This window comes from Chaetodon trifascialis, chromosome 4 (genome assembly GCF_039877785.1).
Source record: "Chaetodon trifascialis isolate fChaTrf1 chromosome 4, fChaTrf1.hap1, whole genome shotgun sequence".
NCBI classification, from domain to species: domain Eukaryota; kingdom Metazoa; phylum Chordata; class Actinopteri; order Chaetodontiformes; family Chaetodontidae; genus Chaetodon; species Chaetodon trifascialis.
Window position 1 is genome coordinate 10,997,892 of NC_092059.1, and position 14,777 is coordinate 11,012,668.

At 41.3% G+C, this 14,777-nt stretch overlaps 1 protein-coding gene across 1 annotated transcript; it reads left to right on the forward strand.

Moving 5' to 3' along the window:
• Positions 1-209: 209 nt before the first annotated feature.
• lpla (lipoprotein lipase a) lies at positions 210-8,066 on the forward strand. Its single transcript, XM_070961066.1, has 10 exons — positions 210-460; positions 1,401-1,606; positions 2,137-2,316; positions 2,944-3,055; positions 3,899-4,141; positions 4,798-5,040; positions 5,748-5,868; positions 6,132-6,314; positions 6,409-6,516; positions 6,734-8,066. The coding sequence occupies exons 1-10, from the start codon at positions 358-360 to the stop codon at positions 6,783-6,785; spliced, it is 1,551 nt and encodes a 516-aa protein (XP_070817167.1). The 5' UTR covers positions 210-357; the 3' UTR covers positions 6,786-8,066.
• The last annotated feature ends 6,711 nt before the right edge of the window (positions 8,067-14,777 follow it).

Sequence of the window (14,777 nt, forward strand, 5' to 3'; positions counted from 1 at the left end):
CTCATTGATTATTGATTGATACCGTTTTAGGCTTCACGCAGAGTCCAGAGCGCAGCAGAAGGTCAGCTCGTTCCGTGAGGAAGCTCGTGAATGACTGACGCGGACCAGGGGCCAGGCGTAAGCCCCGCCCCTCTAACCTTCAGCCAATCAGGTCTGAATATGTTAATGAGCCACCCATAAAGATGACTTGGAGCGGCATCTGTGACAGACCATTATGAAACTTTACTCCTAAACCGCAACTCCATACCACTTTCTGACTTAAAATACGCGATTGGATATTTATACATTTGGTCGACCGATACACAGAGAATCTTTTATTCAGGACACTTTAAGGAGAAAAAAAAACTGCTCAATAATATGGGAAAAGAAAATATCAGTTTTTTGACATTTTGGATAATTTTGGGAAAAATCTTTGCAACTTTTTCTTCTGGCACTGAACCCCCCACCAGCACTGTGTTTGGTAAGCCCGCGCGTGTTCGTCTTGTGATAGCTCGTCTGTCAACATATTATTTTCATGAATGACCCGCAGCTCTGCTGAAGCACACTTGTGTGGGAAGCAGGTTAATTAATGAGTGCAGCTCCGTGTTGACCGGGAGTAACCCCCGTGAAACGCTTTCCACAGCTCAGGTCTGCAGGTCTGCATCCCATTTCGTACCATTCATGTCCATGTGTGCATGAAGAAAAGCTGCAGCTACAGGCCTTTTGTCCGGAGAGAAGAAAACTTGGAGAGTGAAAAACTGAATTCGAATTAGATCAAAATCCTTTTGAGGTTAAAATTGAAATATGCTAGTATTTATTGTGTAGTTAAAACGACATCATCTCCTTATTAATGACATATGTCCACTTAAAACCAAGCCTCATTTGACTAAAAAAAAACTCCACTGCTATTTATCTTACAGAACTGGACTTACTGAAAGAATTAGCTAAGGGGTCATTTTTAATCCAGATTTAATTATTGTAACTGAACTCGTTTGGAAATCCAGACTCTTAACAATATTTTGAGGTTTAATTCAACTTCTGCTGGCAGAAATGCAGTGGAGACAAAAGAGGGCGACACTGCCATGCTTTATACCCCTGCTGGCTGAGTCAGACGAATGAGATCAGTGGTCTTTTCATGTAATATTGAAGCACAGCAAGGTTTTAAATTTTGCATGAAAAAAGTTGCTCTTTCTTAATTTTAGTGTGTTTACTTTGTCTTCTGCAAGAAAACATTCGATAGAACAATGTTTCAAATTGTTGGCTGCATGCACAGAGCTGGAAGGTGTGATAATAATGTTATAAATGTGCTTTTTTTCTGCTCAGAATCCCTGACTGCAGAGGCACTCCTCTCCATTTCTGTCATTATAATCTAATAATATACTGCATGCTGTTTGTTTGTGTGTGTTTCTGTGTTGTAACAGTAAACACCACCGTCACTACCACTCCCCTGCCGACCACAGCTGAATGGATCACAGACTACACTGACATTGTGTCCAAGTTCTCCCTGCGCTCAGCGGAGATCCCAGAGGATGACATGTGCTACATCGTGCCGGGCAGGATAGAGACCCTCAACGAGTGTGAATTCAACACTGAAACACAGACCTTCATTGTGATCCATGGCTGGACGGTACGTCAGACTGAATGTATATCATATAAAGTTGTCATGAGCATGATTTACTCTAGAAAATCATATTCAGATCATAGCAGCCTCTGTCTTATGGGTGCCTCGTTTGTTAGATAATTTTTTGCTCTGAGGTGCTGATGTAGTGAAGTTATACCAGCTATAAAATATTATATTACATGAACATAAAATAGGCAAAGTTGGAGTCTCACCAATGCAACAAACTCTTAACAAACTGAACATAAATGTGAAGCCATGTCCTATCCATTTGTTACATGACATTATTGTATACACATTTCAGAGCAGACAGGCTGAGAGCAGTGAGTTAGCTCACAAGCAGTCCATGCATCCCCTCCGTTAATGTGATTTAGAGCCAGTCATGCAACAAAATCTGAACCTGATGACGCCTTGGCTTCCCTCCAGGCCACAAAATGAGGGTCATGGCTGGAATAAATCATGCCATCCCGCAGCTGACCATAGAAATGTGTGTGAAAAAGCAAAAAGGAAAACAAGTGTGTGTGTGTTTGTCACTGTAGGTAACAGGGATGTTTGAGAGCTGGGTGCCCAAGCTGGTGTCTGCCCTCTACGAGCGTGAGCCCACTGCCAACGTGATCGTGGTGGACTGGCTGAGCCGCGCCAACCAGCACTACCCGACATCTGCAGCCTACACCAAACTGGTGGGCCGCGACGTCGCCAAGTTTGTGACCTGGATGCAAGTGAGTGTTTTCATTGAACAATATCCTGGTTGACAGCTGGATCAGACCTTCCACATCCTCTTTTTTAACAAGTGGATTTGACCAGTGTCCAGCCAGTGAAAAAATCAAAGCAGCTGGTCAATCTGTGGCATATTTGTAGCTAAAGATGTAATATTTTTGTACCCAGCGTTGCTGCTGCGGATATGTTGTCCTACTGGTTATGATTTTAAACGCCCTATAAAGGCATTTTATGGCCGCGTTTGTGGTTAACGACAACCTTGCATAACAAGGCTCAATATTCAGTGGAGCGCTGCCTTTTGCTGATGGACTTCATGGCAGAAATGGATGCTGACATGAATAACACTTTCATTTATTTGTCATATGTTTACGCGACTTACAAGTTTAAAGCTTGCAAAGTTTTTGCAAAGCATAAAATTACACAAATTAATCCTTGAATTCTTCTTCTTCTTCGTCTTGGATTAGGTTCTAGGCTCTGTTAAGACAAGAACAGAGCGCAGCAGTGCTTTGCCAGGTGCAGCCTGCTATTAGTTTTAATCCCTCTAGCAAGTCTGCATGATTCACTTGAAACTGTTTAAGGGCATGTCAACATGTTCTTCTGCTGTATCTCATCCATCTCCTCCATTTCAGAATGTGCTGCAGTTGCCTTGGGAGAGGATTCATCTGCTGGGTTACAGTCTGGGAGCACATGTGGCTGGAATCGCTGGAGACCTCACTAACCGTAAAATCAGCAGGATCACAGGTGAGAGCATGAACTTAACCAAAAGGGCCATCATCTGCTTACGACAGTGTGAGCATAGATATGTTTGATTGGAAAATGGGTCACTGTTATCCTCAGTTCTAATTGGTTGATCTTTTTGTGTAATAATACACAATTTAAGCATGAATTTATGAACCAAACATACCTGATTGTATGCAGATTCTTTAATTATGATTATTATTTTATGAATTAATTAAAACCGAAGATTCATACCTCCTCTTTACAAAGGTTTCCAACCAATTGTGACCACGTGGAATGCTTTTAGCTGGAAGCATTTTAGCTTATTTGGCATTTTTGATGCCTAAATTTAGTGTCTGAGCCAATGAATTCCTGCATGCAAACACACTATGTAGTAATGCAATACGTGGGCACTATTCTCCTGAGCCCTGCTCCTAAAAACAACACAGCACACCAATGAAATATGATCCGATGGCCATTACATTCCAGGCCTGTATTGTATATGTGCATGCAACCAGTGGGTGCCAGTAAGAGGGTCCAGTCCCACTATTTGTCACTATGAAGTTTATCTAGCTTTGAAATCTCACTGACTTGCTCAGCATAATGGCATGTGATCCGAGGCAGGAGCCCATTAAGAACCCAAAGTCACTGCTTTGCATTGTTCTGAGATTCTGTGGGTCAGAGTTGCTCTTGGAGAAAAGAATCCAAAGTTTTAACGTGTGAGTTTGTGGGTGAACAAGATGATTCAAGAGACAATTGTTTGTATTTTTATGTGTCTTTATCTACACAAACTTTCTTTATGGAAAACTGTGCACAACCAATTCTTCCATAAGTGAAATCTGAAACGCCTCACTCTCCTCTTTCTAGGTCTGGATCCTGCTGGTCCCACTTTCGAGCATGCAGACAACCAGAACACCCTGTCCCGAGAAGATGCCCAGTTTGTGGACGTCCTGCACACCAACACCAGGGGCTCCCCGGACCGCAGCATCGGCATCCAGAGACCTGTGGGCCACATCGACATTTACCCCAATGGAGGCACTTTCCAGCCGGGCTGCGACATCCAGAATACACTGCTGGGGATCGCATTAGAAGGCATCAAGGGCCTCCAGAGTATGTACTTCACTGCACTTCTGCTTGAGATGGTTCTTTGTGTTAGGTTTTCATTTATGTACTGTAAATGTTGTAGTAGTTTGTAAATACTCACGCACATTGGCAGTAAGGTAATACAGCAAGTGTAGAGCCTGCATTTCAACTAGATGATCTAGATACATACCTGCATGTTGGCATGCATACACCCTTATTATTAGACTGCAGTGGTCAGTAAGGGGCTCTAGTTGCTCGGACCTGGTGGTACCAATCTTCCCCACCTCGTCTGTGTGACACGCTGCACCATAAATACACATCTCTGCCCACATTAAAATGAAACATTTGCAACAACTGTCCAGTAAATCGTCAAAGACGGGCTTGAGTAAGTTTACATGGTGTCAACAGACACTTTGACTCCATAAAAGCTTTCCGGCCTACAATTAAAATATGTTTGCCTCCAGTCATAACAGCCACAGCCACGGATTGAGTTTACCACAGTCATGTTCTGTTTTGGTGTGGAGATGTTTTGATGGCGAGAAATGCCCCCGGGTCAGTGTTTTAGTCAACTCTGACATGTCAAGGGCCATAAAAACCACACATGAGGAAGACATTTTCTCTGTTGCATGACGCCTTCTGAGAACAGACGGTTTTTCACAGCTTCTGTTCTCTCTGTGCTGCAGATATGGACCAGATTGTGAAATGTTCCCACGAGCGCTCCATCCACCTGTTCATCGACTCTCTGCTGAACACCGAGCAGCAGAGCTTGGCCTACCGCTGCAACTCCAAAGAGACCTTTAACAAGGGGATGTGCCTCAGCTGCAGAAAGAACCGCTGCAACAAGCTCGGCTACAACATCAACAAGGTCCGCATGACCCGCAGCGCCAAGATGTACCTCAAGACCCGTGAAATGATGCCTTACAAAGGTAAACATCAGGAAAAAGGAGCCATTTGTAGGTTTAGAGAAGAGGTGTATTAAACTACTGCTGAAAAATCCCACTGGCTTTATGTACTTAACCGAGGATTAGCGAGAGTTGAGTTAATTCATGCACATTCCTTAATTGGAGTAATCCTCAGTGTGTGAGCGACTGTTGTCTAACGTACTTAGCGTGGCTGCTTGGAGCTGAATATTAATACAGTTAATGCTGGTACAAAAATACTACACACACTTTTAAGGGAAACTTCAACACTTAACAGACACGTACAAGTAGCAGGTATTCAAGAGGTCACATGAAGAAGAGGTCATGGGTATTTTAGTTGCCTGGGATGCGCTATGGTAATGCAACACCGCTGAGTGTGACACATTAGCAATGGAAGTTTAAGAATTGCAGTTTGGCACAAGTCAGCAGAATTTTTGTCGGGCGCTCTGTGAAGGATGTTCAAAGGTGTGTTGAAGTATCAGCACGTTTAATGAATAATTATATGCTGTGGTAATGAATGTACACGAGGATGTGTAAATGAAATCAAGCAGGATTTGGCACAAATCTCTCAGTGTTTAAATGCAGCACCGTGAAAGTCACATGAAGACAGAGAGAGATCAAGGTTACATAAGGGCTTTTCTGGTGTGTAACCTTAAGCGGTGGTATGAGAGACATGGGAGCCCTCAGTAAACTCTCTTTTTCTTCTATCCCAGTTTTCCACTATCAAGTGAAGGTGCATTTCTTCAGCAAGGATCAACTGAGCTTCACCGAGCAGCCCATGAAGATCTCTCTGCATGGAACCCACGGAGAGAAGGAGGACATTCCCTTCGTTCTGTACGCACATTACACAGTACAATTTTTTTAACATCCATCATGTGAAATCCAAAAATACGCAGACATACACATAGAAATCATGTGAGAAAGTAAACAGATGGTCAGCAATAGGCTTTCCAACTACCCCCTGACTCTAAATAAGGGCACTTGTGCTGCATACGTCACACATGCATCCACACACATACCATGGATGCCTTTACTGGCTCCATGTACAAGACAGTCCAGCTGACCTTTGAACGTTTGCTCTTCCTTTCACTCTGCAGGCCTGTCCTGAATGGTAACACCACTTTGTCCTTCCTCATCACCACCGATGTGGACATCGGTGACCTGATGATCGTGAAGCTGCGCTGGGAGAAGGACACGATCATCAGCTGGTCAGACTGGTGGGGCAGCAGCAAGTTTTACATCCGCAAACTGCGCATCAAGTCTGGGGAGACCCAGTCCAAGTAAGCTCTTCATCACCACCACAAAGATATGATTGTTAAGACATTTGTGTACCTCAGATAGGTGATTTTTCATTTTTTCCTTGTGTGATTTCAGGGTGATCTTCAGCGTGAAGGACGGAGAGTTCGTCGACCTCGTCAGGGGAGGAGAAAATGCAGTCTTTGTCAAGTCAAAAGAGGACAACATGAGCCGTAAAGAGAAATTGTAAGTTGAGGAGAAGTTTCCTGCAAATGAAGCACACACTGTACACTTTTTAGTAGTTATTTATTGTCAGTTACTCATTCATGTATTTCAGAATCATCTCCAAAATGACTAATTTACATTTGAATATGCTGTTTAAAATAAGTTTTTGGACAAAAACAAAGGGCATTACCAGAAGCATGAGCTCTCCTGTTCACTGTTGCCTCTTCTTTTTTTCCAGGATGCACAAGCTGAAAATGCAGGGCAGCCTTTTTGGGCAGAATGACGCTTGAAGTTGCACTTGAATGCAAACCCTGACTGATCGTGCACATCATCCATCCACACACACATAACCAAAGATAGACAGCACACAGTGCAACACTGGGAAAGCCTTTGCAAGTAACTGGACGCATACTGAATGCTGCGTTTTTCTCATTTTCTTCCTCTTGTGCCTCATGACTTCAACTCCCAGTGCAACCAGCACAGCCTCACCCAAAGTGCTGGAAATCAGTCGACTCCTCCTTTCTTTGTGGTGATGTGCTCACATTTGTCAAATGTACACTTTCAGTAGCTTCTGCTGCATATCTTTGTAATCATTCGTTTATGCTTTTGTAGCCTGTATGTACTGTTTATACTGATTTTAATGTACTTTGAACTGGTGTGTTTGCCTTTGTGAACTTGGATCATTATAAAAGTATAAATGATTCAGAGTGATAGGCATAATTTGGGCACATGTTTTTGTTTTTTGTTTTTACTATATGTGCAAAATGATCATTTGGCCCTAATGTTTGTCTTTACCTAACTACTAATTGCCAACAATCAACAGGGACCAAAGAAGTATTTACTATCTACTGAACAGAGAATCACAGCGCTCTTTGTAAATACCTTTTTTAATTGATATTATATATTTTTTTGAATATGAGTCGTGTTAATATCTGATCTCTTGAAACCTTTCTTGTTCTTTGATTGCGTTTTGGTTATTGTGTCACTGGTCACTTTAAAAGCCCCCCTGCAGTCATTTAGATGTTAAGTTCACTGAGATTACAGTCCAACAGGGATATGCATTTTTTTAGACTTGGTCTTTTTTTCATGAAATTGAACTGAGCTTACTTTTTTAAATTTCCAGTAATGGCTAGGAGCTCCTCAATTAAGTGTCAACAGTGTCTCACCTGCAACAGTTTACCTCACTGACAAAGCCAGTCTACAACATGCCCTTATTTTGAAAGGTCAAACATTGCAAAATTGCTGAAAATAAACACGCAAGCCGTGGTAATTTGTGATGGACTGGCCTACACGATAGCCATAATACATCTCAAGAATACTTCATATTGTATTTATTGAATGTACATTTATATATTTGTATATTAAGCTGTAATATATTTTGGCAGGCCTCCATTGTTTGTATTTTTCTAAATGAAGCATTTTGTGATTTTATGCATGAGGCTTTGGAAAGATCGATCAAATTGGTCACCATGCCAGCTGTTCAGTGCAGTTACTTTTCTAAACTGAAATACAGTGCACTGTAAAAATAAAGAGCCCAGGATGGTTTAATAAAGAGATAAATCACATATTTCAATATTCCTGACTGCTCACGTTGCTTTTAGATAATAATTAAACAGCTAAATCATCAAAAGATTGCAGACCTGAATCCCACATAAAGTTGTCACATGACGAAAAAACGCTGCCTGAACATGTATAAATGTGGCCGAGAGCTTCCACATATCTGTCTGAACTTAGCGTAATCAGATATGAAACATCTGCCTGCTCACTGATTTTAAAAGCATGTGAAATTCTGTTTAAATGTCAGAGATGACAGTTGATGCCTCTGAGGGAGCCAACAAAGCACCTGGAAGCTGGCGGCTCCTTGATTCAGGCTAACAAAGGAGAATCTTTTACCAAAGGGAAATATGAAGAAATGAAAAACATTAAGGCTGGAAATATTAAAAAAACACTCTGTTCTTTGTATGTTTACTGATGCAGAAATCCACTCTGCTCAGTGTACATACAAACACCATGGTTTCTGCTTTTGTCTTAAACTAATCACAGTATAAATGCTACATACTGTATTTAGATTTGGTACTCTGCCTCAAGCACCATTGTAGGTCAAAGTCTCCACAAGTTAAACTGAATGAATTTCTTAGATAGAAAAGATGAGCCTGAGAGTTTTATGAAGTTTTAAACAAGTCCTGATCTGAAATGGGATCTGCAGCATTTCAAACAAACACCACATATAAAATCGCATGTAATGAAAACCACACTGAGCCGCCGGACATCAAAATCTAGAGCTTAAGGTACCCTGTGGAATTTTTATTGTGAGCAGCCACACTTTTATTTGAACCAAGTGTTTCTCACTAGAACGCAATGTACAGCACAGCATATATATATATAAGTCCTGAGAAACATGTTGAATGCGTTTCTTTCCTCACACATTTCCAGAGCTTGTTTTGTGAATGCACGGTTCACAGTTCGTTCTTGCATTCGTTTGCCATCTTTTTTGCATTCTCATTCAGAATATGGACATTATTTCACAGGTGATTTGGTTCGAGGGCTGGCAATGTCAGTTGGTTCCAGTGTGAAAGACCTTGACGACCTCTGGATGACCTGCTATTAAATCTCGTGATGATTCTATGTTGGTGGCAGGTTTCTCAAAACTGATGACCAGTTCCTAGCAGCTTCAGCTATACCTGGAGATTATGCAACCATAGTATGCTAACATGCTAACAATAGCAGGAGTCCAAGGACAAACTAACTGAACTGAGCTTGACGAGCTCAGTTTGAAGTCCAAATTATACTTTCTGCATCTGTGTGAATATGAACATTTATGACTGCTGGGACCATATGTGATAATGCATGTGATAACGCCCTGAATGTATTTTACTTTATGTGCTGTGTCTCTGCATGCAGCAGATGGTGATGTCATGCAGACCCTCACCACCAGTGGAATGTGAGTATATATGGACTTAAAAATGATTACTCTTCACAGCCTTTTGATGATGCCTCTGTCATCAAGCGGCAAGGATGAAATATTAAAGACACATTCAAGTTTCCTCTTTTTTATCCATTCAGCGAGTACCAGCGAGATCCAATCCAATATAAGAAAAGGAATTTAAAATGTGTTTAAAAGGCGTTGTGTTTTAACTGATATTTTTGAAGAGAATTGGTCAAAATGGCTCAGTTATGTGTCAACTGTAAGACCTGATTTCATATAGATCTCAAAGATAAGGTCAAATCCTTTAATAAGAAATTTTTCCCCTACATTCAAGTAGTTTCTTTATATTCTTAAGTATGATTTGCTTATGTTGACTTGCTGTTTTACTTAAGGCACAAATCCTCCCCTCGTCATGTTCTGCTATATTGTGCTTGTATGTCTGTGTGCCCAGCCGGCACATATGTGTATGTTACTAAAAGAAAATGAATAAAAAGTAAATAATAATTAAAAAAAGGCATTACGTTTTAATTATGCACAGTGTAAACAAAGCAGGTGGTACAAGAAGACATAGCTAACTGTGGTACAAGCCCTAAATGTGACTGCAGGTATTTCAGCCACGTTTTTCAGGATTCGTGTCAAACAGGCCTCCTGGAAAATACCTTTTTATTATCATCAGTAAAGCTGTTTATGCAGGCTTGGTAACGTGCTTTGCTGTAACCCCAGTCTGCACCCAAACGCATCCTGTTAAGACACTATCTGTGTTTAACTGTGACACACTGCAGCTGTTGTCTTGCTGATGTGCTGCTTTCTCTCTGCAGCCTGCGTGGACATGGTGTACTATGCCAACAATACAGGGAAGCTGCTCGTCAGTGCCTTGTGGTACTACTAGTGGTAAAAAGCCCCGCAGTGTCTCTTTAATAGGTTGTTATTGATGTTGTATGGCTGAACTTCCTCTCCCCCATGGCTTACAAACGTGTGCTAACAGTCATTCTCGTCAAACACAAAGGTCACTGTTGATCAGCCAACATCTGAAGACACTTAAGGCCCACATCCAACATGTTTTAATAGTACAGGATTATAGTTGGCTATCACTAAGCCAGCTTTGCTTAAAATTCAAAACATATTACGTAACACTGAAACAGCAAAATAACTGAGAAAAAACAAGCTGTATCTCTGACTTCCTGAGTTTGTGGATTAGTTCCTCTGAATGAGTACTCAGCTGCGGAAAGGCAATCAGCAACAGTTGGGATCTGGACAAAGTTAATGAAGTGAAAAAGAAAGAAAAATGTTCACTTTCAAAATCTTTTCAAAACTGGGATACTGAAGGATAATGAGGCATAAACACTGTGTTCTTCAAATCATCAAACTTGACAATGGCCCACATTAAACTCTCCATGACATTTGACCCAGCATTTCATTGAGCATTTAAGTCCTCCTCAATACATTTTTTTTTTCTTTTCGTTCCTACTGTTGAATGTTTGAGCTTCACTGTGCAGAAGAATGTTTGACACCAGGAGGCTGTTTTCATCTTCATCGCCTGAAGGAGAAAAGTGTCTCTCTGCTCATATGAAAATCCAATTACAAGCATGATTTATGATATCGCACATAGATTTGAAGCAAATCCTGGTCCAGTATTCAACTTACACAAGTGTGATGTGGAAACCTGAAGCCTCCAGTGCACAAACACTGAGAATGGACTGAAATAAGACACATCACCTGTGAAGCATTTGAACTTGAAATGACATATTTGCATCATAGATTCTTAGTTTTTTAATGAGGAAGAAGGAGGGGGATGTAATATTAAGGATTTTAAAAAGATCACAAAAGAAACACATTTTAAGTCAAAGTACTGTTAGGATCCTGCCTTCCTGTCTCTCCCAGTGTGTCTCTTCTCCCTTTTTCCCTGTGTGTGTGTCTGTCTGTCTACCCCTGGACTCGTGGCCGGGCAGCCCCTCACCTGCTGCCAGCTCCTCCCACGGCGACTCACCTGCATTCACTCTCCCTTCATTAGGGAGAGTATATAAGACATGGACCTGCTTCTCCTCGTTGCCGGATTATTCCTCATTCCATGTCGATGTCTGGTTGTTTGGTCTGTAAGTACGAGTCTCTTTGTCTTCCTCTCCTTTTCAGAAAATTTTTTGTCCATCATTTTTTCCAGCCGTTTATTGTGCTGTGTTTTTCTTTTGTTTCAGTGTCTGCCTGCCGCTTCCACGCGTGCCTCGTGGCAAACCCGCTCCGTCGGTGCTCCTTCTGTTTTTCCACTCCTTTTGAGTGCGCCTTTTGTTTGTTATTTATCTGCTCGTTGAGCGCGTTTTCTGTCATTCGTTTGTTAATAAATTGTTCTTGGTTTTGCATAATTCCTGCCTCTGGTTTCCGCATCTCTGGGTCCCATTACTTGGTGGCTGCAAGCCTAACAAGTACAGTTTTTCTATACATATTAAAACATGTCTGCAGGGGATCTTTATGACTTTCTCATTGACCTCTATCCACTGGTTTTTCCAGTATTCAGAGGTACAGCTACCTTTGAGGATTTCTAGAAAGAGCAAAGTGTAAAACTTAGCATCTGAACTATTCATGAAGTCTCACTGACATTACACTTATTATAAAAGCAGCAAAAGGTTTTCACTTAAAAATCTACTACTGACAACTGGAACATAGTCACATTTCTCTACCAACACCCACTAATAATAAAAGCAAGCATCACTGCCACACTGCCCTGAGAGCAACTGTGACAGATGAGCGTTAAATACAAGCTGAACAAACTGGTCGCAGCTTCCACAGCATTACAGAGGACATACATGTGTGAGCATCCACCTTTTCACTGGTCACTGTGAAAACAGTCCCTCATGGCTTTGTGTTGTCAGTGGACGGGTGCTGTTGAGGACACATAGATGACTTTTAAAACCCGTTCAGTCGCCTGCACAGACCTGCCTGCCTCTGACCTGCAGCCTGAATTCTGCATATTCCAATGGCTGTTTTGTTTGGATCCAAATCAGCCTTTTAATATGAAACAGCTGTATAAAATTCACAAAAAATGTCTACTTACAATATTTTGTTCACAGACTCTTTTTTTTTTTTTTTTTTGGCGGGGGGATCAGCTACACCATTGGGAATTCTCAGACTAATCCGGACATGTGCAACATGTGATCATGTGCCATTCCTAGAAATAAGCTTAGGAAACAAGTCTTGGAATTACATAAAATTCAAGACATTTTGTTGTCTCTGAACTTTGTGGGAGAGTTTCCCTCTCTGCTGCCACCAGCAGAGCTCTGCTGTGGAGGTCTGGCGTCTGATTCACTCTACTCTTCATCACCTCCTCATCACTGCTGCTGAGTCTTCCACTGTACTATGTGGACTGGACCTCTTTTAGCAGAGCAACACTGAATGAAACATCCGATATTATGCAGGTGTCATGTTTACCACGTTTCCAATCTTAGTGTACTGTATTAGTATTAGTAGTACATTTGCTAATTAGCAGTAGGGCTAAAGGTAAAGTCAGGGGATCAGCAAAGTGTGATTCATCCTCTGGGGAACACAAATGCATAAATTTCAAATCTAAAAGTTGTTGAGATATTTCAGTCTGGACCAAAGTGGTGATAAACTGACTGACTTGAGCAGGGGTCAATAACTTGGATCTAGTTATGTTGCACGGTCCATCAATGAAAATGACTGCATTTATACCCAAAGTGCTCTTATCCAAAGCAATGCAATGACTCATTTAGAAGTAGTAGGTTTTGGTGAAGCCTTTGTTTACATTTGGTACACAAGTTTAAAAAAATCATGTTCCAATCATTAAACTGATATCGTTCTGGTCACACCGTTAACTGATAATTGGTCAGTGTAAGTGGGTTGTTGTAAAGTGTTACCATGTCTGTGAATTGTACTGTTCAATTGACCCTCACAGCAACAAGCTTGTAACTTTTCAACCATCACCTCATGGGCCTCCTGCCCAGTTTAACTTGGCATCTCGTGCCACAGTTTTGGGCAATAAATCACCCGCCTCGAAAGCCAGCTACTCTTGCCTGCCTGTTAGCACATCCCAGCTGGCATGTAATAACATTTTTACACTGTGAGTGAGAGAAATGATCTATGCAATAGGTCAACGTTTGGAAGTAATGGAAAGTAAGAAAACTCTGTGAGTACAGGTCTCATTGCAGGCCAGCCAAGCGCTTTACTCATTGCAAACCGTGATACACACTGTCCAAATGCTGCATCTTAGTCACGTCTGCCAAGATGTGTCTATGCCAGGAGTCTGAGAACTGGAACCTGATCTGTAGGTAGCTTTGACATAGACAATAATACACTATTTATTACTAATATGTAATAAGAAATATAATTTACCAACATGAGATGTTTGTTTAAATAAGTAACACTCAGAGTTAAATTCAGAAAAATAATTTTTTAAACTTAATAACAGAATAAAAGCTTCTTGAATGTGCAAAATATCATTAATTAAACTTAACGTGGTCTTAAAGTGGACATGCAACAATTTTGCACATCAAAGTCTGTGTCCAGGTTGTGAGAAGTAGTACTGCATATAAAACCCTCTGTTTTGTTGCTCTGTGAGATTTATCTGTTGCCTTTTTGTTTTGATTCTGTTGCGCCATATTCACTTTTTGGCTTGTGTCACCACAACGGTTAATGACGCAGTATTAAACCTAGAGGCATTATCAAACGTAGATGCATTAAAACACACCCAGAAAGACAAAGCTTGAGCGAGGGAGCTGCCTGAGGCCCCATGAATTGACTCACGTGACATCATTTGAGTCAGTGTCAGTTGGGGCTGAAGACTATAAGTTTGAAGAAGAAACAGCATCTGGAGGTGTGGAGTTAGAAAGGAGTGTGGTTACACCTTTGAGGCTGCCCTTTGTATCCGCTGGAGGTTAGCGTCCCCAGGCTACGTTAGCCACCACTTGCGTAGCAGAGAAACCTCTGACTGTACTGTTGGTGGTTGAGTTGCATTGTGGGAAATGTAGGCAGCTGGTTTTGACAAGGAAGGAGAATGAAACAGATGGTTTCTGTAGTTCTTCTGCATCAATGTATTGTTCTTACTGTCCACCATGAGTCTGATAAACATGCAGGAGGGCAATGCTTAACTGGTTGAATACTCTTTTAATAACCTATAATTCAGAATTATTGTTGTTTTAGAAAGATAGAAAGAGTTAAAATCTGATACCCATAAGCTTCCAGCAGACTAAAAATAACAGTGCTTTACGCATGTTTGAGTTTATACTTCCTCTGATCTGCTCTCAGGACAACATCAGTGAAAAGGAGTCCCAGAATGTCCTTCAGAGGCCCTTAATGAGGGACAGCCATGTAGGTTAACTGGTGACATTGTCCTCTCCTGAAACTCTTC

What these genes read in the sequence shown, in the direction of transcription:
- lpla (XM_070961066.1), top strand. Translation starts at nt 358, where the DNA reads ATGGGAAAAGAAAATATCAGTTTTTTGACATTTTGGATAATTTTGGGA. An exon ending in CCCCACCAGCACTGTGTTTG is followed by an intron (nt 461 to 1,400) that starts GTAAGCCCGCGC and finishes GTGTTGTAACAG; the next exon opens with TAAACACCACCGTCACTACC. An exon ending in GAGGACATTCCCTTCGTTCT is followed by an intron (nt 5,869 to 6,131) that starts GTACGCACATTA and finishes TTCACTCTGCAG; the next exon opens with GCCTGTCCTGAATGGTAACA.